The sequence below is a fragment of the Bombina bombina genome, chromosome 4, assembly GCF_027579735.1.
Source record: "Bombina bombina isolate aBomBom1 chromosome 4, aBomBom1.pri, whole genome shotgun sequence".
Taxonomy (NCBI): Eukaryota; Metazoa; Chordata; class Amphibia; order Anura; family Bombinatoridae; genus Bombina; species Bombina bombina.
In genome coordinates this window covers 523646564-523670420 of record NC_069502.1, presented here as the reverse complement: position 1 = coordinate 523670420, position 23857 = coordinate 523646564, and the positions used below count along the sequence as shown (strand labels likewise).

General features: G+C 37.7%; 1 protein-coding gene across 1 annotated transcript in view; it reads right to left on the bottom strand.

Annotated features, from left to right (window-relative positions):
- The window catches only part of LOC128656513 (CD109 antigen-like), a 212883-nt gene that overhangs the window by 127224 nt on the left and 61802 nt on the right, over window positions 1-23857 (bottom strand). The window contains exons 4-8 of the mRNA XM_053710441.1: window positions 20975-21202; window positions 19333-19458; window positions 18962-19001; window positions 16216-16303; window positions 5135-5225 (exon numbers count right to left, since the gene is read on the bottom strand). Of these exons, the coding sequence (XP_053566416.1) occupies window positions 5135-5225; window positions 16216-16303; window positions 18962-19001; window positions 19333-19458; window positions 20975-21202 (573 nt within the window). The remainder of the gene's footprint in view (window positions 1-5134; window positions 5226-16215; window positions 16304-18961; window positions 19002-19332; window positions 19459-20974; window positions 21203-23857) is intronic.

Genomic DNA, 23857 nt, shown 5'->3' with positions numbered 1-23857 from the left:
TGATTCGCGTCTCTCCCCCTCTGTCTCTCTCTCCCTCTCCCCCTTTCTATGTGAGAAATAACGTATATATCATACAATCACCCAATAAATACATACCAAATACACTGCATATATAATTTGTGGAAAATATTTTAATACAATAGTTTTTTACCATTTGCCATGGCCAATAATAAAAAAAAATGTCCCCGGATTTCATTTTGAAAATCTGGTCACCTTACATTGGAGTGATGATAGGTACACCATGATGTGTAAGTGAAACTAATTATTCTCTTCAGCCTGTGATTGTGAGGACTACATTTTAGGTTCTCTAGATGGAAGCAGCAGGGTTTAGGGACTGCATCAATGTGAGGAAGAATTGAGGATTACTCCAAGGCAGCATATGGGAGATTTTGGTGTTATGGTGATTTTGTGAGTATGATTTTTACTAGACATGTTATTCTTTATTCATAATAGAAACAAATGCTGAATATGGTCTCAGGCACCAGATTTCAGCTATTTTCAGTTCCAGATTTATTAGTCTAGAATTGCAACACTCAAATATCTTGATTTTCACAGACATTTGTGAGTTGCATTTTTACACTAATAGATCTGGTGCCAAAATAGCTGAATGATTGCCTGCGACCATATTCAGCACTTATTTCTATAACAAATGCCAAATAATGAATTTTTGCACATGTCTAATGTTAACTTACTCTTTTTATTCTTAATATGAGTCACTCACATATCACATACTGCCATAATATCAGTCATTGTCATGAGTCACTCACATCACTTGTCACATACTGAGATATATTCTGATACTGTCTTGAGTCACTCTCATGATGACTATATCAGAATATATCAGTATTTTGTGACATGTGAGTGACTCATGACAGTATTAGTCAGAATAAATCAGTATTTTGTGACAAGTGAGTGACTCATGACAGTATTAGTCAGAATAAATCAGTATTTTGTGACGTGAGTGACTCATGACAGTAATCAGAATATATCAGTATTTTGTGACGTGCCACTCACATGTCACAAAATACTGATATATTCTCATACTGTCATGAGTCACTCACATGTCACAAAATAATGATATATTCTCATACTGTCATGAGTCACTCACGTGTCACATTCTGATATTTTTTGACTCAGCATATTTTAGTATGTAACTCATAATAATGCAATTGTTTTTGCTGCCTTGGATGATCATCATTAATTTATTGAAGTCTTGTAGCTATAGCTACAACTAAATGTGTGTTATTATGTGACATAATACTTTATGCCCTATATGTGTATGTTATGTGACATATACTTTGTGCCCTATATCTGTGTGTTATGTGACATATACTTTGTGCCCTATAAGCTGTGTGTTATGTGACATATACTTTTTGCCCTGTATCTGTGTGTTATGTGACATATACTTTGTGCACTATTATATTAGCTGTGTGTTATGTGACATATACTTTGTGCACTATAGCTATTGCTGAATGTTTTATGTGACATATACTTTGTGCACTATAGCTATTGCTGAATGTGTTATGTGACATATACTTTGTGACCTATAAATTAGATCAATGATCATCCAAGTCAACTTACCAAGGCATCCAATTGACTAAATACAATGATTATAGGGTGTTAGACATTTTAAATGTTTTTGTCACTTAAACAAGTATTATACCTGCCATGTTTGGCATACGGTTAAATAAGAAATGGCGAGGGGGTAGGGCCTCTTTGCCCTAAAATGCCCAGGCCTCTTTCTGGTTCCAGTCAGGCCTTGAGAAGGAGGTATCAATCAACCATGATCATACACGATCGGGCGGATTGCTGTCCGATGCCTCAGAGGAGGTGCATGTGTTAAGGAGCAGCGGTCTTAAGACCGCTGCTTCTTAACTCCTGTTTCCGGCGAGCCTGAAGGCTCGTGCGGAAACAGGTGCAATAGGCACCATTCAGGCCATGATAAATCGGCCCCACATGGTGGAGTATTCACCAGCATAGAGTGAAAACTTCATACTGTCCCACACAAGGCCAGACATTGCTTAATTCTCTAAAAAAGAAGTGGTAAGCTGCCTGCCGTAGAAAGTAATGAAGTTCCCTGGAAAGAAGAATCTTACACTGGAGACCAAATTCATCAGGAAGCATTCAGTTTTTTGTAAGCAAATAGAAAGCAAATTATGGTATTTTCACCATATTTTAACTTGTATTTAATTCATATTTTATTTACATGACTTTTTCTATCAATGCAATAAGTGCATTGTGTATTTTGAGACTCATCAACTTTCAACCTTATTCAACCCACTGGCTTTAAAATTATTTAGTGCAATGTTCACTTCTATAATACAATTCTATTTTGCAGCATACTTTAAATAAGAATTTTACTGCAAAATTTAAATTTACATTTAGCTATGCAATTTTACAAATGTTCCTGCATGTTATTGATATGATTTTTAACTAATACTTTACAATTTTTACACTGTATTTCAATAGACTTTATAAACCTTTTTTTGCACCTTACTGTTATGTATGTGTTTTTTTTCCGAATACAGAAATATAGAGTGCACCCTTAGCGAGATTCACAGCTTTCAATGTAAAATTTGCCTTTGGAGACCAAGAAGGACCTTGTAATACTGACAGACCTTTTCAGAGAATCTAACTTCAGCTAAGAATTTTAGAGAACCGGGTCCATAATCACAAATTAAATGAGCAAATATGTTCAGTTCTACAAAAAAATGACTATACAGGTTGAGGACAGCTTATAAAATTCTTATAAACATTGCAATTATCTCAGTTCCTGTTAGGCATGTGCATTCAGATCATTTATGATTATCTGAATGCTAAAGGAGGCCTCTTGCAGCAGCATTCAGCTTTTTATGGAGACAGATTCCTTCTAGTAAAAGTCCACATCTTAGTGTGCTGCACTCCACTTATTAGTGTGCTGCACTTTCACAAGAAGGACTCGGCTCCAAAATAAACCAAATGCCACGAGAGACCATCTTCCTTCACATTCAGATCATCACGAATGATGTGAATGCCCATGCCTAGTTAAAATCTTTGCTGATTGATTTGTTGGTATAATCTTTTCTACTGATAACGTAGACTTAATTAGAATCATATTTACTTCCATTGAGACAATTATGTGATCTTTTATTTAACGGTACATTTTAATATACTGTAACCACACAATAAAAAGCATCTTATTTATTATCAAATAACATACTAATAATATAAAAAGCCAAGTGTGTTTGTCCGAAGCTGTCATGCTCAGTAGAGACAGTGCGAGGACAAACACACCTGGCCTTAGAATCTACCTGATCTGCTGTCCGTGGCGTGACAACAGTGCGTGTGAGTGGGCGTGACCGGGTGTGGTCGGTGTGGCTGGATCGGGGCCGGGCGTGATGGAGGCTGGACTGGGCACGGTCGCGCACATGCGAGGAAGACAGATCAAAAAAGAGGAGGGAGAGAGAGAGAGAAAGAGAGTGGGGAAAGAGTAAAAGAGATGGGAAAGAGCAAAAGAGAGGGGAGAGAGAGAAAAAGAGAGGGGAAAGAGCAAAAGAGAGGGAAGAGAGCAAAAGAGAGGAGAGAGAGTGCAAAATAGAGGGGAAAGAGCAAAAGAGAGGGGAAAGAGCAAAAGAGAGGGAAGAGGGAGCAAAAGAGAGGAGGAGAGAGAGAGCAAAAGAGAGGGGGAGAGAGAGCAAAAGAGAGGGGGAGAAAGAAAAAGAGAGGGGGGAGAGAGAGCAAAAGAGAGGGGGGAGAGAGAGCAAAAGAGAGGGGGAGAGAGCACAAAAGAAAGGTGGGAGAGAGAGCAAGGGGGGAGAGAGAGGGTGTGATCTGGTGTGGCTGGACCGGGGCTGAGCGTGATGGAGGCTGGACTGGGCACGGTTGCGCACATGCGAGAAAGACAGATCAAAAGAGAGAGAGAGAAAGAGAGTGGGGAAAGAGTAAAAGAGATGGGAAAGAGCAAAAGAGAGGGGAGAGAGAGAAAAAGAGAGGGAAAAGAGCAAAAGAGAGGGGAAAGAGCAAAAGAGAGGTAAGAGGGAGCAAAAGAGAGGGGGGGAGAGAGCAAAGGAGAGGGGGAGAGAGAGCAAATGAGAGGTGAGGAAAGAAAAAGAGAGGGGGGAGAGAGAGCAAAAGAGAGGGGGGAGAGAGCACAAAAGAAAGGGGGAAGAGAGAGCAAGGGGGGAGAGAGAGCAAAAGAGAGGGGGGCTAGAGTGAGAGAGGGGGAGGGAGAGAGCATAAGAGAGGGGGAGAGAGAAAGAGCAAAAGAGAGGGGGAGAGAGAGAATAAAAGAGTAGGAGAGAGAGCAAAAGAGAGGGGGGGGAGAGAGGGAGGGAGAGAGAGAGGGGGGAGAGAGAGTGAGAGAGAGAGAGAGAGAGAGAGAGAGAGAGAGGGGAGAGAAAAAGAGAGGGGGGAGAGAGAGGGGGAGAGAGAGAGCAAAAGAGAGGTAGAGAGAGAGCAAAAGAGAGGTAGAGAGAGAGCAAAAGAAAGGGGGGAGAGAGAGCAAAATAGCAGGGGAGAGAGAGAGCAAAAGTAAGGGGAGAGAGAGAGCAAAAGAGGGGGGAGAGAGCACAAAAGAGAGGGGGAAGAGAGAGAGAGAGCGCAAAAGAGAGGGGGGAGAGAGAGAGTGCAAAAGAGAGGGGGAAGAGAAAGAGAGCAAAAGATAGGGGGGGGGAGCAAAAGAGAGGTGGGAGAAAGGGAGCAAAAGAGAGGGGAAAGAGCAAAAGAGAGGGGAGAGAGAGCAAAATAGAGGTGGGGAGAGAGAGCAAAAGAGAGGGGGAGAAAGAGAGCAAAAAAGAGGGGGAGATAGCAAAAGAGAGGTGGAGCGAGAGAGAGCACAAAAGAGAGGGGGGAAAGAGCCCAAAATAGAGGGGGAGTGAGTGCAAAAGAGAGTGGGGAGAGAGAGTGCAAAAGAGAGGGGGAGAGAGCGCAAAAGAGAGGGGGAGAGAGCGCAAAAGAGAGGGGGAAAGAGCGCAAAAGAGAGGGGGGAGAGAGAACAAAAGAGAGGGGTAGAGAGAAAGCAAACGAGAGGGGGGAGAGAGAGAGCAAGGGGTGGGACGGCTGTACTGCAAAAAATGGCCCGTGCGAATGGGCTTTAGGACTAGTGCTGCTATAACCTGGCAAAAATAAAAGATTATAGAGCTTAGATAAAGCTTACCATATATATTTTTCTGATAAAATTCCCATTAGAAGACATTGGTTGTATAATTATTGTTAGATTTCCATTCACTGCTTTCCCATAGGTATATCTATATAGAAAACAAATATAAACAAGGTGTATTATTCAGTATTATATAATTTGGGTAGCAAAAATAAAAAGATGTTAGGTGGCATCTCTGCATGTTAAAAATAAATTACAATAAGTAACCAAACAGCAGCTAGCACTTCTGATCCGAAGCCTACATAGGTATGCTGTTCAACAAATTATACAAATAGAACAAAGCAAGTTAGATAATAGAATTAAGTTGGAAAGTTGTTTAAAATTCAAATCGCTGTCTGAATCATGAAAGAACAATTTTTACTTTACTGTTCCTTTACCATAAATTTGAATAATTTTATAATTGGCAGTAATAGGGAAAAATTTTAATGCAAACAATACAACACAAAGTTGTCAAATTAGTGTATATTTTAGTGTTATAATGAAAAAATATCTTATATCAAATTCTATTTTTATATTAGGAAATACATTCATAGAGGGAATAATATTCTTTTAGCAATAATTAATGTAAGACTATTAAAATGACCGACATATTCATTCCACATAAAAGTAAATAAATTAAAAAAAGACAATGGGGCATATTTATCAAGCTCCGAATGGAGCTTGATGCCCCATGTTTCTGGCGAGCCTGCAGGCTCGCCAGAAACAGCAGTTATGAAGCAGCGGTCACAAAGACCGCTGCTCCATAACCTGTCCGCCTGCTCTGAGCAAGCGGACAGACATCGCCGGAAATCAACCCGATCGAGTACGATCGGGTTGATTGACACCCCCTGCTGGCGGCATATTGGACGCGAGTCTGCAGGGGGCGGTGTTGCACCAGCAGCTCACAAGAGCTGCTGGTGCAATGCTGAATACGTATTCAGCGAGGTCTGTCGGACCTGATCCGCACTGTCCGATCAGGTCCGACAGACCTTGATAAATTGGGGCCAATGAGGCTGACGTTATAACTTAAGTTGTAGCACGGAATAGAAATCTCGCACAGATATTTTACATGTCGCTGCCTTTGAAAACGAGTACCTTTTTTTTCTAAAAGCTTGTCATGTTAATAGTGCTTTAGAACAAGTTTAGCAAAGTACTCGGCTAGATTTAGAGTTTTGTCGGTAACGACCCGCGTAGCTAACACTGGCTTTTTTTTCCCCGCACCTTTTAAATACCGCTGGTATTGAGAGTTTACAGAATGGCTGCGTTAGGCTCCAAAAAAGGAGCGTAGAGCATAATTTACCGCCACTGCAACTCTCAATACCAGCGGTGCTTACGGACGCGGCCAGCTTCAAAAACGTGCTCATGCACGATTCCCCCATAGGAAACAATGGGGCAGTTTGAGCTGAAAAAAAACCTAACACCTGCAAAAAAGCAGCGTTCAGCTCCTAAAGCAGCACCATTGTTTCCTATGGGGAAACACTTTCTAAGTCTGCACCTAACACCCTAACATGAACCCCGAGTCTAAACACCCCTTACCTTACACTTATTAACCCCTAATCTGCCGCCCCCGCTATCGCTGACACCTGCATATTTTTGTTAACCCCTAATCTGCCGCTCCGTACACCGCCGCAACCTACGTTATCCCTATGTACCCCTAATCTGCTGCCCCTAACACCGCCGACCCCTATATTATATTTATTAACCCCTAATCTGCCCCCCCCCCCCCCAACGTCGCCGCCACCTACCTACAATTATTAACCCCTAATCTGCCGACCGGACCTCACCGCTATTCTAATAAAGTTATTAACCCCTAAAGCTAAGTCTAACCCTAACACTAACACCCCCCTAAGTTAAATATAATTTAAATCTAAAGAAATAAATTAACTCTTATTAAATAAATTAATCCTATTTAAAGCTAAATACTTACCTGTAAAATAAACCCTAATATAGCTACAATATAAATAATAATTATATTGTAGCTATTTTAGGATTTATATATTAATTTTACAGGCAACTTTGTATTTATTTTAACTAGGTACAATAGCTATTAAATAGTTAATAACTATTTAATAGCTACCTAGTTAAAATAAATACAAAATTACCTGTAAAATAAATCCTAACCTAAGTTACAAATAAACCTAACACTACACTATCAATAAATTAATTAACTAAACTACCTACAATTGGATTGGAACAGCCAATAGAATGCGAGCTCAATCTGATTGGCTGATTGGATTGAACTTGAATCTGATTGGCTGATTCCATCAGCCAATCAGATTTTTCCTACCTTAATTCCGATTGGCTGATAGAATCCTATCAGCCAATCGGAATTCGAGGGACGCCATCTTGGATGACGTCCCTTAAAGGAACCTTCATTTTGTGTTAGGACGTCGGAAGAAGTGGATGGATCCGCGCCGGAGGTCTTGAAGATGGAGCCGCTCGTCGTCGGATGGAAGAAGATAGAAGATGCCGCTTGGATGAAGATGTCTACCGGTCCGGATCTCCTCTTCTGCCCGGATAGGATGAAGACTTCTGCCCGATGATGGACCTCTTCAGCCGCCGCTTGGGCCAAGACTTCAGCCGGATCATGGACATCTTCAGCCCCCGCTTGGGTTTGGATGAAGACTTCGGAGCCTGAACCGATCGGTGATACCCGGCGTGGTGAAGATAAGGTAGAAAGATCTTCAGGGGCTTAGTGTTAGGTTTATTTAAGGGGGGTTTGGTTAGATTAGGGGTATGTGGGTGGTGGGTTGTAATGTTGGGGGGGGTATTGTATGTTTTTTTTTACAGGCAAAAGAGCTGAATTCTTTGGGGCATGCCCCGCAAAAGGCCCTTTTAAGGGCTGGTAAGGTAAAAGAGCTTTTCTATTTGTATTTTAGAATAGGGTAGGGCATTTTTTTATTTTGGGGGGCTTTGTTATTTTATTAGGGGGCTTAGAGTAGGTGTAATTAGCTTAAAATTGTTGTAATATTTTTATAATGTTTGTAAATATTTTTTTATTTTTTGTAACTTAGTTCTTTTTTTATTTTTTGTAACTTGGTTCTTTTTTATTTTTTGTACTTTAGTTAGTTTATGTATTTATTTGTAGGTATTTGTATGTAATTAATTTATTGATAGTGTAGTGTTAGGTTTAATTGTAGATAATTGTAGGTATTTTATTTAATTAATTTATTGCTAGTGTAGTGTTAGGTTTAATTGTAACTTAGGTTAGGATTTATTTTACAGGTAATTTTGTAATTATTTTAACTAGGTAACTATTAAATAGTTATTAACTATTTAATAGCTATTGTACCTGGTTAAAATAAATACAAAGTTGCCTGTAAAATAAATATTAATCCTAAAATAGCTACAATATAATTATAATTATTTAATAAGAGTTAATTTATTTCGTTAGATTTAAATTATATTTAACTTAGGGGGGTGTTAGTGTTAGGGTTAGACTTAGCTTTAGGGGTTAATACATTTATTATAGTGTTGGCGAGGTCCACTCGGCAGATTAGGGGTTAATACTTGAAGTTAGGTGTCGGTGATGTTAGGGAGGGCAGATTAGGGTTTAATACTATTTATTATAGGGTTTTTGAGGCGGGAGTGAGGCGGATTAGGGGTTAATAACTTTATTATAGTAGTGGTGAAGTCCGGTCGGCAGATTAGGGGTTAATAAGTGTAGGTAGGTGGCGGCGACGTTTGGGGTGGCAGATTAGGGGTTAATAAATATATAAATATGAACCGGCGTTAGCCCAGAAAGCTTTTAACTCCTGGCTTTTTGCTGCGGCTGGAGTTTTGTCGTTAGATTTCTAACGCTCACTTCAGCCACGACTCTAAATACCAGCGTTAGAAAGATCCCATTGAAAAGATAGGATACGCAATTGACGTAAGGGGATCTGCGGTATGGAAAAGTCGCGGCTGCAAAGTGAGCGTTAGACCCTTTCCTGACTGACTCTAAATACCAGCGGTAGCCCAAATCCAGCATTAGGAGCCCCTAACGCCAAACTCTAAATCTAGCCGACTGTATTTTATCTTCTCCGAAATGGTAAATACTTAACTGCTATTTTAGCATTTAGGAAGGCTGTTAAAGTATCTAATTTGTTTTTAAGTGGAATTCCTCATTCCCTAGTTTTGCATAACCAACATAGTTATATAAATAAACTTTTTACCTCTGTGATTACCTTGTATCTAAGCCTCTGTAAATTGTCCCCTTATTTCAGTTCTTTTGACAGACATCCATTTTAGCCAATCAGAGCTGGCTCACTGGAATTCCATGTGCACAGTTTTATCTATATGACACACATGAACTAACACCCTCTAGTGGTGAAAAACTGTCAAAATTCCCTGAGAGAAGAGGCAGTCTTCAAGGGTTTAGAAATTTGCATATGAACCTCCTAGGTTTAGCTTTCAACGAAGAATACCAAGAGAATAAAGCAAAATTGGTGATAAAAGTAAATTGGAAAATTGTTTAAAATGACATTCTCTATCTGAATCATAAAAGTTTATTTTGGACTAGACTGTCCCTTTAAAGTAAAGAAAAAAGCTATAATAAATTATGTATTTTAATAATATATGCACATTTTGAATGAAGTCGTCAGGATAGCCTCTGATACAATAGAGAGTGAAAACTTGACTCTTTTTTTAGTTAGTCCAATAACCAGGTATTACCACTTATTGTAGTAACATTTGTTACTGTGTTATATATGGTAACATACATACAACTAAATATTGTTAAATCTACTAATATAAATGTCCCTTTGGAAGTCATTTCAATTGTCTATCTATCACTTATCACATCTTCTTTTCTTTCCAGATCCTCTGAGTTTCTATAAAGTAATGGGCAAGGCAATGTTGAAACCTTGGTTTCCTCTTATGTAATCTTTTTTCTGAATGACAATTAGGGGCAGATATACAATAAAAAATTAAACGCCTAGATTACAAGTTTAGCGTTAGAGGCTATGCGGTGCTAACAAGCAGTTTATGCTCACCGCTCACTTACAGACAGCGCTGGTATTACGGGTTTTTAGAAACCCGGAGTTAGCCACAAAAAAGTGAGTGTAGAGCAAAATTTTGCTCCACATCTCACCTCAATACCAGTGCTGCGTACGTTAGCGGTGAGCTGGCTGAACGTGCTCGTGCATGATTTCCCCATAGGAATCAACGGGGAGAGCCGGCTGAAAAAAAACCTAACATCTGCAAAAAAGCAGCGTTTAGCTTCTAACGCAGCCCCATTGATTCCTATGGGGAAAATACATTTATGTCTACACCTAACACCCTAACATGAACCCCGAGTCTAAACACCCCTAATCTTACACTTATTAACCCCTAATCTGCCGCCCCTGACATCGCCGACACCTACAATATATTATTAACCCATAATCTGCCGCTCCGAAAACCGCCGACACCTACATTATACTTATGAACCCCTAATCTGCTGCCCCCAACATCGCAGACACCTACATTATAGTTAACCCCTAACCTGCCGCCCCCAACGTCACCGCCACTATATTAAAGTTATTAACCCCTAAACCTAAGTCTAACCCTAACCCCACCTAACTTAAATAAAATTTAAATAAATTTAAATAAAATGACTATCATTTAATAAATTATTCCTATTTAAAACTAAATACTTACCTATAAAATAAACCCTAAGCTAGCTACAATATAACTAATAATTACATTGTAGCTATCTCAGGGTTTATTTTTATTTTACAGGCAAGTTTGTATTTATTTTAACTAGGTACAATAGTTATTAAATAGTTATTAACTATTTAATAACTACCTAGTTAAAATACAGACAAAAGTACCTGTAAAATAAAACCTAACCTAAGTTACAATAATACCTAACACTACACTATAATTAAATAAATTAAATACAATTAAATACAATTAAATTAAATTACCTAAAGTACAACCCCCCCCCACTAAATTACAGAAAATAATAAACAAATTACAAGATTTTTAAACTAATTACACCTAATATAATCCCCCTAACAAAATAAATAAGCCCCCCAAAATAAATAAAAAGCCCTAACCTACACTAAATTACAAATATGCCTTAAAAGGGCCTTTTGCGGGGCATTGCCCCAAAGTAATCAGCTCTTTTACCTGTAAAACAAAAGTACAAATCACCCCCCCAACATTAAAACCCACCACCCACACAACCAACCCTACTCTAAAACCCACCCAATCCCCCCTTAAAAAAAACAAACACTAACCCCTTGAAGATCACCTTACCGGGAGACATCTTCACCCAACCGGGCCGAAGTCCTCAACGAAGCCGGGAGAAGTCTTCATCCAAGCCGGGCGAAGTGGTCCTCCAGATGGGCAGAAGTCTTCATCCAGACGGCATCTTCTATCTTCATCCATCCAGCGCGGAGCAGGTCCATCTTCAAGACATCCGACGCGGAGCATCCTCTTCATCCGACAGCTCTTCTGGAATGAAGGTTCCTTTAAATGACGTCATCCAAGATGGTGTCCCTTCAATTCCGATTGGCTGATAGAATTCTGGTGGGTTTTAATGTTGGGGGGGTGATTTGTACTTTTTTTTTACAGGTAAAAGAGCTGATTACTCTGGGGCAATGCCCCGCAAAAGGCCCTTTTAAGGGCTATTTGTAATTTAGTTTAGGGTAGGGTTTTTTTTATTTTGGGGGGGATTTTTTATTTTGTTAGGGGGATTAGATTAGGTGTAATTAGTTTAAAAATCTTGTAATTTGTTTATTATTTTCTCTAATTTAGTGTGGGGTTTTTTGTACTTTAGATAATTTAATTTAATTGTATTTAATTTATTTAATTTATTCAATTATTGTGTAGTGTTAGGTGTAATTGTAACTTAGGTTAGGTTTTATTTTACAGGTACTTTTGTATTTATTTTAACTAGGTAGTTATTAAATAGTTAATAACTATTTAGTAACGGGGGGCGGAGCCAGCTCTGAGACAGAAAGGTCGCATGTTAACACAGCTCTGGCTGTATACTATTTAAAAAATGCATATTGGACCTTTGTACTCAGCACACTTAATACTAATAAGGTGTCTAATTGTTTACTGAACATCGTCAAGACTTTTGGAGGCTGAGGGATAATGTGAAGTTAAGCTGTTCTGTCTACATTGTCAGGGGAACCAGAGGAGGCCTTTTCGAAGCAGCCATCTTTAAACTGCGCAAGGAGGGGAATACTCAAAACCCTTTCTAAATTCGTCATGGCATTTGCTTGCTGCATCTTACAGGATATTGGAGCCCTTCTGAAACAGTATCAGCTCCGTTTTGCAGAAACTGTGCAATTGGTTATGAGACCACCTAACTCAGAGACTACGACCCAGCTAACCGGTAAACTAGAGGACACGCATCCCTTTGATTTACTGCAGCACAGCAGCGCACCACCGAGTGAGATCCCGCCTTCCACACAAGAGGCTGGAGGCTTCCACTCGCGGTCTGACTTTCCTGAGACACAGCTTGCCGATCAGCAGATTCATGTCCTGGAGCGGGCTTTGCTGAGTTCCAAGTGGGTAACAACGAGAAAGGACCACTCTGAAAGCGCTGTTATTCCAGCTGAGTGCCCTAATGTATGCTCTGCCGATTTGAGATGGAAGCAGGTGGGGGCGCAAATCTCCCCTCAGTACATACCGCTTTATCTGACCCATGTAACTACGCATCAGGGTCAGTGTGCTCCATATAGCCAACGAAGGGGCATCGGTTAAATTGAACACACCAATCATGGTCTGTACACACTGAGACCTCTCTAAAAATCTCTCTAAGACAATGCATACCTTGTCAGGCTAAGACTGCTATGGGACATAACTAAATTCTATATAGACAGCATGCTCACAACTACTGGAACTAAATGACTGTCAAAACTCTAGAGTTGATATCGTTACTGTTTCCCCCTGCCTTGCCTGCAGACCCTTATAAACATCATATCATATTATCTTCAGTGTTTTTAATAATAGCTCCTGAATTAATATCTAGCTCCATCTGCTTTTAAATGTACTACTCCACACTGTCTGTTTAAAATTCGCACTAAGTTTATATGTTATGTTACATATGAGTTCCTATCATAGTTATACTTTACAGTTTATTAATATGCATCTGCTTATGTGCCATAATGGGCAATGAAAGGCTGCAGACACTGTCGATCCACTGTCAGCTTTTGCACTTTTGCTGCAGGTCACAAATGTTCACATTGAGTTTTCTATATTTCTTACAGCAACTTCTAAATAAGAATTGTCATATTATGCTCTCTGCTGATTAAGGCTATATCTTGCATGTGGTGAATTTAAGGGCTTTCAGTTAGCTTGTGTATGTTATGATTTGCATTCCACTTATCTAACACTCATAATAGTTAAAGATCCATGCTTGCTCTTCTTTTGTATTTTAGCAACCTAATTATTAAGCATATCTTTGATATAGAACAAATTGTACAATCTGTATAAGGCTAAAAGCTTAAAAATATGGGATGTGAACTCCCTGTGATTTACCGCCCAGTTATGACTAGATCCTTCTGGGTATAGGGCCCATGCCCAGGGGATAGGACTTAAGACAAATTAGGCATAAAGATGTAACTTCCCTTTTTTCTTTATAACAACGATGGTATATTTGAAATGTTTAACAATTACCTTTACTATAGCATTATTTGTTTTATTATTGACCTGCATGTTAGTTTAAGTTTCCAGGCAATAGCTTTCCATGTTCTTACGTGAATGCACAATATTTTTCCCTTTGTTGGCGTAGGAACTTTGTATCTTAGTATACCTATACTAGATGTAGTAGTCATAGTATGTAGCGGAGCAGCGCTTCACCCCTCATCCTCGTATATCTAGCTTTGTATTGCTACTAGTCTGAGAACATGGCATACATTGTCCTACTGTAATAGATAAGCTAGTGGCCCCATATGATGTATGGCTGTTGGATTGCCATGGCAAGATATTGATGTTCTCCATGTCTACCTGGCTGGCATATACTGAGTTCCCATTCTCATAAACATTAACACTGGTGCCTATTATAGTAACTTACAGAGGTCATTTATTCATAGAGTTCAGCCTAATATTTAATATCTATAACACCCCAGTCTTTATACAAAAAGGAAAGGATAGATAAATACTTAAAACACTTTTCCATTTCCTCACCCACTTTGGGAATTTACCCTACCACCTCCCCCCCCCCCCCCCCCCCCCCCCATAATGGACCTCCTAGATGAGGAGGGCTACATATGCGGCTTCTCTCGTCTATGCCGCAACCCTAAATACCTCCCTAGCATTTGTTTTTTTTTTTTCAATTTACCACAGTACTGACTCTAATCACTACATTTCACTCAGCAGGACTGATCAACACTACTTTCCAGTAGAGTCTCTGATTGTTTCATTACGTTGCTTTCATCTAAAGATAGTACTTTCATTGTGGTCATTACTCCATATGTTAATTACCAATCTAATTTTAGCTTATAGGTCTACAGGTGACCGTTCAAATCACTAAATTTCCTCTCTCAGAGTTTGATGCATGTCTTTAGAGGCACAAGAGTTGCCTTCAATGGCAAATGAGGAAACGCATTTTGTTTAGACTATGTTAAAAAGAAAAAGAGGTTCCAGTCTATTGCATTGTATCATCTATACTGTGAATTATTTTTAGTTTGCTATGTTCTTTTATATAAGCTGTAGTATTTCGCACAACCTCAATAAAAATATATATATAAAAAAAATAAAAAAAAAATATTTAGTAACTATTGTACCTAGTTAAACTAAATACAAACTTGCCTGTAAAATAAAAATAAACCCTAAGCTAGATACACTATAACTATTAATTATATTGTAGCTAGCTAAGGGTTTATTTTATAGGTAAGTATTTAGTTTTAAATAGGAATAATTTATTAAATGATAGTAATTTTATTTAGATTTATTTAAATTTTATTTAAGTTAGGGGGGGTTAGGGTTAGACTTAGGTTTAGGGGTTAATACATTTAGTATAGTGGTGGTGACGTTGGGGCGGCAGATTAGGGGTTAATAAATGTAGGTAGGTGTCGTTGAAGTTATGGCCGGCTGATTAGGGGTTAATAAAATGTAACTAATGTTTGCGAGGCTGGAGTGCGGTTAATATATTTATTATAGTGGCAGCGATGTCCGGTTCGGCAGATTAGGGGTTTAAACATTTTATTATAGTGTTTACGATGTGGGGGGCCTCGGTTTAGGGGTTAATAGGTAGTTTATGGGTGTTAGTGTACTTTTTAGCACTTTAGTTAAGTGTTTTATGCTACGGCATTGTAGTGTAAAACTCTTAACTACTGACTTTAAAATGCGGTACCAGTCTTGACAGGAGAGGGTGTACCGCTCACTTTTTGTCAGACTCGTAATACCGGCGCTATGCAAGTCCCATTGAAAAAATAGGAAACGCAATTGACGTAAGTGGATTTGCGTTATTTCCAAGTCTGGCAAAAAAAGTGAGCAGTAGACCTGTACCTTCAAGACTCGTAATACCAGCGGGCATTAAAAAGCAGCGTTAGGACCTCTCAACGCTGCTTTTTAACCCTAACGCAAGACTCGTAATCTAGGTGAAAATGTTCTAACACTAAACTTTGCAGACACTGGTTTATGAGAAACCCTTTTTAGTTACTTTAACAGAGTCATATTCCAGATATTCATTTTTTGCATATTTCAGGGCTTGTTAGCTTTTTTTATTTTCTCTCTAGTTTCCCTCAGCAAAAGAGATAAGATAAGGAGAAGTTTATGTTTCAACATGGCAGCGCCAATACTTTATAGAATTTTTTTTTTTTTTAGAGAAATTAAACATGTACACTTATTACTTCAATATTTAAACAACTAACAGTTTTTTAAAAATGCACCTGCATACTTGTTTTGACTATATTGTTATATTTAGCATTTATTTATTGTTTAATGTCCTTTTAAGAAAGCTGTAAAACCCAAACTGCAGCATGTATTTGGCCATGCATGGCAGCCCGGTTTATAAATAAATACATAAATAAATTAGTGCAACTAGAATCACAAGCAACTTTCCTAGTGAAGGAGACTATAAGCAGCTGTCTCATATACAGTACCTGATAACAATTCCAGCTCATGGTATTAAAAACAAATGATTAACAAACAGTACAAGTTTACATTGTGTCACTTACTTTGCTGTGACTGTGCCTGTAAGATTTTTCTGCTTAGGACTGATATAATAGAGTGGGGTAGTCAAGGAGACTTCAAATCTGGGTGAAACTTGGTAAAAGAAAAACAAAGACAGAGATGAGATATTGATATTTTGGATTTCAATTGGACAGCAGTACACAAAACACCCAAAATAAAAAATACTTTTACAGTAGTAATACATTTTTATTAACTTAAAATATTGCAAATATACATAAATTATGTATATACATATATAGTTCTAGATAACAAGTGGAGCGTTAATTTATTGTGCGCCCACAAACGGCAAATTTGCTCGTTTTCTGGTGTGCACTAAATAACAAGTGGCTAGTTATTGCTACCGCAAGCTCATAAAATTGACCAGAGGTCAGCTCTCAGGTTAATTTTATAAGTGTCCGCCAATTGACGCCAAAATACAGTGGTGTGTAGTTTCTTAAAAAAAAATTGTAGCATTTTTATTTTTTAATAAAATCACTGCAAGAAGCAGTTATGAGGGCTGAATGTTGTAGGGTTTGTGGTGCCTTTACATTGCGGTCTATGGGGACAGTGTGTTCCCAGTAAATCTGCATATACTTACATACATATTTATTTATATTTGCTGCGTGACCAACCCCCTGTGCTGCGCTAGCTCTCAAGCTGTGTCTGACGACATGAGAATGAGGCTTCTATTGGAGCCTATGGAAGCGCTCTCTCATGAGCGCAATGATTCTGTGCAATGCAAACACGAGGTCGTGTTTGCATTGCACCTCACTTATAATAACATAGCACATTTGGTATTAGTAAGTGCAAATATGGCTTTTGCAGAAGCAATATTTTGCCCTTAACTTGTAATCTGGCCCATAATGTATACCTAATGTATATAATATATGTGAGTTAAGAAGATTGTGCAATTTAAGTTTGTACTACTGTTATTGTATCTGTATCACATACTATGGACTAGATTATGTGTCATGCTAAAGTTAGAGAAGGGTCATGCAATAAGCAATATCGCGACCATGCTAATCGCACACGCATTACAAGTTAAAAGTAAACAGGTGCAGTTGAGTGCAAACAGAATTTGCGCTTGTCAGATTAGCATGACTGAAGACCTAGGGGTAGATTTATCATAGTGCGAGCGGACATGATACAATGTAGCGTATCATGTCCGCTGCACATCGATAAATGCCGACAGCATACGCTGTCTGCATTTATCATTGCACCAGCAGTTCTTGTGAACTGCTGGTGCAATGCTGTCCCCGGCAGGTTTGGTGTCAATCAACCCGATCGTATTCGATCGGGTTGATTTTTGTCCGCAGCCTCAGAGCAGGCAGACAAGTTATGAAGCAGCGGTCTTTAGACCGCTGCTTCATAACTTCTGTTTCCGGGGAGCCGGAAGGCTTGTGCAGAAACAGGGGCATCAAGTTCCATACAGAGCTTCATAAATCGGCCCCTAGCATAAAGTGTAAGGGGTAAAAAAAGATGTGGCTCAAACACAACATAAATACATTTAAATAAAGTGTCAAGCGAGCCGGAAGGTTTGCGCGGAATAAGCAGCATTTGCTGCTTGATAAATCAGCCCCTATGTCTATTATCTTAATTGTCCAATCATAAATAAAGTCTTTAAAATAAAGAAATATATAGCTAACCTCACATAATTGTTTAAACCCAGTTGTATACACAGAACCTGTGTAATTAACTGATCTGATTATGAGAGGAATAAGGAGTTTGTACAGGAAATAAGCAGTCTCCTCCCCAACTTCAGTTGCAAGTATAGGTTCTGGTGATGGGCACAAATAGATCAAAGTAAAGGAGTATTGAGAAATATTTCATAAATGTGTCATAAAGATGTTGATACAGTAGTTGGATGAATTACAATCCTAGTGAAAGGGCATGGTTAAAACAAAAGCATTATACAATATGGCAAAGTGGGACCGTTTTTAAACGTAATTTGGCCCTCATTTAGGTCCTCAAGTAGGGCAACCCTAATATTAACGTTATCTTCTTAATAAACTGTGCCTTATCCTGATGGAGGCAGATATATTGTATATTAGTTTGTACATTAAATCTAAATATTTAGCTTGAGTTTGCTGATTTAGATTAGTTCTGGTGAACTGCTTGTGAAATGATAAATGCCGACAGCGTATCATGTCGGAGAGACATTGATAAATCTACCCCTTCAAGTACACCTAACAATGCAAATTTACAATCTGAGTACAGAGGAGTCAGTCACAATGGCTGACTTAATGTAATGGTAAACTCTCCACATTTTAAAAAGAGGTCTGGAATTTTGGTGATATTTAGATGGGAGTTTAATTCAAAGCGTTAGCTCAGAAAAATTTACTTTTAAAGTGGGCAGTGGAACACTGGGTACTTGAATTTCATAACTATATTAAAAAGTAAGTTATAACGCAACATCATTACAACGGATTAATTTAAAACTCCATCTAAAGTATCACAAACATTCCAGATCTGATTTTAAAATGTTGAGAGTTTACAATCACTTTAATGAACAGCCCAGGTATTGAAATATGTAACATCTCACCTAGTGGGGTACTTGAGGAGAGAAACACTAGCATGTGCTAAAGCAATAGACAATTCATTACCTGTAAAAAGAAATGCACTAAAACCCAACCTTACTGTTGTGATATTAATATCATGACATAACTGATATCAGTAAAAACATTTATTTTTATTAATGCATTGAATTATTAATGCATGGAATTCTATAACTATTAAGTTTGTGCAACTTACCATATTCCTTTACGATTATATATGCCATAGCCATTGAGTTCTAGGATGAAAAATATAGTTACACATAAATAAGTAATAGTAATAATGAACAAAAAGAATGAAAAATGTGTGAATTATTACTATTTGTACTTACATAGATAACTTTAAAATAAAATGGCAATGTTCCTTTAATAACTTTGTTAACATTTCTTCCTCCTAAAGTTTTTTTAATTTGAATTACAATTTTTTTTTTAATAGTTCAAAGAATACTGATGATAAGATAGATTAACTTAATTTTAAAGTGATTAATATGTCAAACAAAAATAATAGAGTTCAGTCAAATATGTTCATCCATTTTAAATATGTAAATAATAACCTTTAGCTATACTCACATTTGTTTCGGCTTGTATGCCCCATGACCCATACATGAGGTTGTTAGACAGAGCAAACTCAGTAGAAACTACTCCCATGTCTGCTTTCAGATTTAGCCACTGCTGGATAATGTTATTTTGAGGGTCCTAATATTGGTACAAAACAATAAGCTATTAAAAAAATATTATCAAAAAAGTTAAAACATAAGTCGCTGTTTTCTGTCTTATAGGGAAAACCTGTTTCACTATTTTCTTTTTGTGACTACTTTGAAAATAAAACTTGTTATAATAAAACTTTACATTAAATGTATTTAAAAACAGTATTTTCTTGTCCATATATGTTATTTGATAAATATGATGGGATGGGTTAAAAGGACATTAAACACCTTTTGTGTAAAAACTGTGTTTGTCCCATGTTCTCTAGAGAGGCTGAAAAGCAAATTCTATAACGGTACATGTTGCAAATGAAATAGCTGGTTTAGGCAATTTGCAGCATTTTGGAAACCTAGGTTACAAATTTTGCTTTTTGGCATCTCTAGGGAGAGTTGCCACCTGGCTGGTATTTCACTGGCACAGCGGGGTATTTTGAGGTCACCAGCTGGTGCCAGTACTGTGTGAAAACCGGTAATGCCAATGTGAGTATTTATGCAGTCAGCAGGGAAAAGGTTGCAGAGTGATCCTCCCCCCATCAGAGAGCATGATCAAGTGGATAATTGGAGCTGTGATATTTATCAATATACTACTTTGAGTGTGCAGAGGCTGTGATCTAGCAGGGCTGCCGCTTGCAGTTTTCAGAGCAGATACACTCACATGCTGCTGTCCTGCCAGTATTGCTGAACTAAAATCCCTAAGTTATCCAGTTGTTCCAGCTACTGCAAGCTACATAAACAGGTAATATACAGCAACTCAGACAAAGGGGCTGATTTATCAAGGGCCGAATTGTCTTAAGACCGCTGCTCCTTAACTGGCTCGCCTGCTCTGAAGCTGCGGACATCAATCCGCCCGATCTCATACGATCAGGCTGATTGACACCCCCTGCTAGCGGCCGATTGGCCGCAAATCTGCAGGGGGCAGCATTGCACAAGCAGTTCACAAGAACTGCTTGTGCAATGATAAATGACGACAGCGTATGCTGTTGGCATTTATCGATGTCTGTCATAAATGATCTGCTGAGCGGATCATGTCGGTCAGACAGATGATAAATCGGCCCCCAAGGCTGAAGTAGCAGTGACTCGTTCATTCCCCTTCCACCTGCTCTGATCTCCTCAAAAAAAAAGAATTAAGACTGAAAAAAGATTTAAAAATCCTGCAAAAAACTGGAAAAATGTTTGTTTTGAGATAGATTGGAATACTACTGTTGAGTTGACCACATGCAAGGGGTATTTTCTAATCCTTTAGAAAAGCACAACTGATGATTTTCTACAAATTATACTATTAAAATCTAATTGAGTGTAGACAGATCATCATAGCTTTTTGAAGGACTAGGATAACCACCCCCCCAGCATTATCTTGCCAAGAAAGTTATCAGTGGGTTCTCCACTATATTGGAATGGCTTCCCATTTGAAAATCCTGTACAAAGCTATGTAAAGTACCTTGAATGGGAGTTCTGATAAATCATAATAGGCAGCTAAGGTTTTTTTTTAAGACATCAGTAAAACATACCACTATACGAAGGTTTACATCTCCATTGTGAGGTTTCAGATCCCGATCAATACTTATGACCCTGATTTTGACAGTTTGTCCAGGCTTGTAAACGACTTTATCTGTTTGTATGAATACAGAATAAATCCTCTGATCAATCGCAATTGGAATATTATAGGAGAAAACTAATGTTCCTTGTGCTGTTCCATTCACAGTGAGTTGATAACTTTGGGAAGAAGTCTGAGGAACCTACAATCAAGTGAAATTTAAATAAATCATAATGTGCACAGCCCAAGGCAAAATGGTGGAATGCATTATTCTTATTAATCTAAAAGCTTGCTAATTATAAAATTAAAGAGACTACCAATAATATTCAGAAACAAATGGAAAGTGACATAAAGGGTAACTTGTATTTGTAGGGCTTACAAAATTATAAAACAGAAATGGAAAGAAGTAAAGTATGATTACAAATTTATCTACCAGTAGAACACTTTACTACACTGGCTTCATATTTTGTGACTGTATTTCATTTGAGATAACGGTTTTACAACCACAGCTCAGTAGATGATTTGCTACTAATAGCAGATCCCAAACTTCACTTAAAGGGACAGTCAACCATAGAATTGTTATTGTTTTAAAAGATAGATAATCCCTTTATTACTCATTCCCCAGTTTTGCATAACCAACACAGTTATATTAATGTACTTTTTACCTTTGTGATTACCTTGTATCTAGGAACCTTCTTCCAGCCCCCTGATCACATGACAGTCACTGTTTATTATCTATTGTCTTAAATTTAGCATTGTATTGTAGATCTTAAATAACTTTCTGGGCCTGAACACAGTGTTATCTATATAGCCCACGTGTACTTTCTGTCTCTTTGTGTTGAAAAGAGATTTAAAAAGCATGGGATAAGAGGCAGCCCTCAAAGGCTTAGAAATTAGCATATGAGCCTACCTATGTTTAGTTTAAACTAAGAATACCAAGAGAAAAAAGCAAATTTGATGATAAAAGTAAATTGGAAAGTCAATTAAAATTAAAAGTCCTATCTGAATAATGAAAGTTTAATTTATACTTGACTGTCCCTTTAAAGGGACATTATAAACTCATTTTTTCTTTGCATAAATGTTTTGTAGATGATCTATTTATATAGCCCATGAAGTTTTTTTTCACAAAAAATGTATAGTTTTGCTTATTTTTAAATAACATTGCTCTGATTTTCAGACTCCTAACCAAGCCCCAAAGTTTTCTGTGAATACCGTCAGCTACCTTCTCCAGCTTGCTCCTGTTTATGTAAAGGGTCTTTTCATATGCAAAATAAGGGGGAGGGGGGTGTCTTGTTTGCCACTTGCAGTGGGCTTTCCAGCAACCTTTTCAACAGAGTTAAACTGGAAGCTTCTAAGTAAGTTTTTAAACAGTTTTATACTGGATTTTTATATCAGTATCTGTGCATCTTATTCTTTATAGTAGTGTCTTTTACATGCAGTTATATGAAAATGAGTGTATACTGTCCCTTTAAAAGGAAGTGGGAAGAAACTTTATTATGCTCCATAAAGGTAATTTTAAAAATATGTTTCATGTGTTTCTATGCATCATAGCCTGATCACTAAGGATACATATTACCTGAAAAGTTTGAAACCAGGGCTACTAGCTCTATTTTAATGTATTCCTGTAGAAGAAAGCAAACAAAAGGGCAACTCCTGTGTGTATCAGTAGTTCCAAAGGGTACTCCTTATCACAATAAAAGCGTACAGGGTACTTAAATTTAGTAGCAGCACTGAAATGTGCTTATAGGGGCAGGCTGGAAGGATTCTAGTGCTCCAGCAAACTGAAACTCCTGTGTATGATGCACAGTAAGGTAGCCAAAACAGGGACCAAACGGTATGTTTAAAAGTACATAGATATTTAATAAGCAAAAGATAAAAAGGTTGTATAGACCCACAAAGTACAGGGTGATAACCAAATGGTTAACCCCTATGCATTTTTATAGCACCTTGTTCTCCTATAGAGTTTTACTTGGAAATTTGGTATAGCTCTATTTTAAGAACATACACACGAAAGAAAGCATAGCATGGAATATCTTAAAGGGCCACTAAACCCAAAATCTTTCTTTCATGATTCAGAAAGAGAATACAAATTTAAACAACATTACAATTTACTTCTATTATTTATTTTGCTTCATTTTTTAGATATCCTTAGTTAAAGAAAAAGCAATGCACATGGGTGAGCCAATCACACGAGGCTTCTATGTGCAGCAACCAATCAGCAGCTACTGAGCATATCTAGATATGCTTTTCAGCAAAGAATATCAAGAGAATAAAGAAAATGAGATAATAGAAGTAAATTAGAAAGATGTTTAAAATTGCATTCTCTTTCTAAATCATGAAAGAAAAAATGTGGGTTTCTATTATTTATTTTGCTTCATTTTTTAGATATCCTTAGTTAAAGAAAAAGCAACGCACATGGGTGAGCCAATCACACGAGGCTTCTATGTGCAGCAACCAATCAGCAGCTACTGAGCATATCTAGATATGCTTTTCAGCAAAGAATATCAAGAGAATAAAGAAAATGAGATAATAGAAGTAAATTAGAAAGATGTTTAAAATTGCATTCTCTTTCTAAATCATGAAAGAAAAAATGTGGGTTTCATGTCCCTTTAAACAAACCAGTGTATCTAACCACAGTATTTTTGTTTGTAATGTTGGTAAGCACAAGTAAGACCAATGTAGATTAATGAAAGAAGTGACTTATATGCTTATTATTTATTTTCAGAAATAACAACTGAGTATACAAATACAAGTGGTTTATTATTTAAAGAGATATGAACCTCAAATATTTCTTTCCTGTTTCAGATAGAGAATACAATTTTAAACAACTTTCCAATTTACTTCTATTATCTAATTT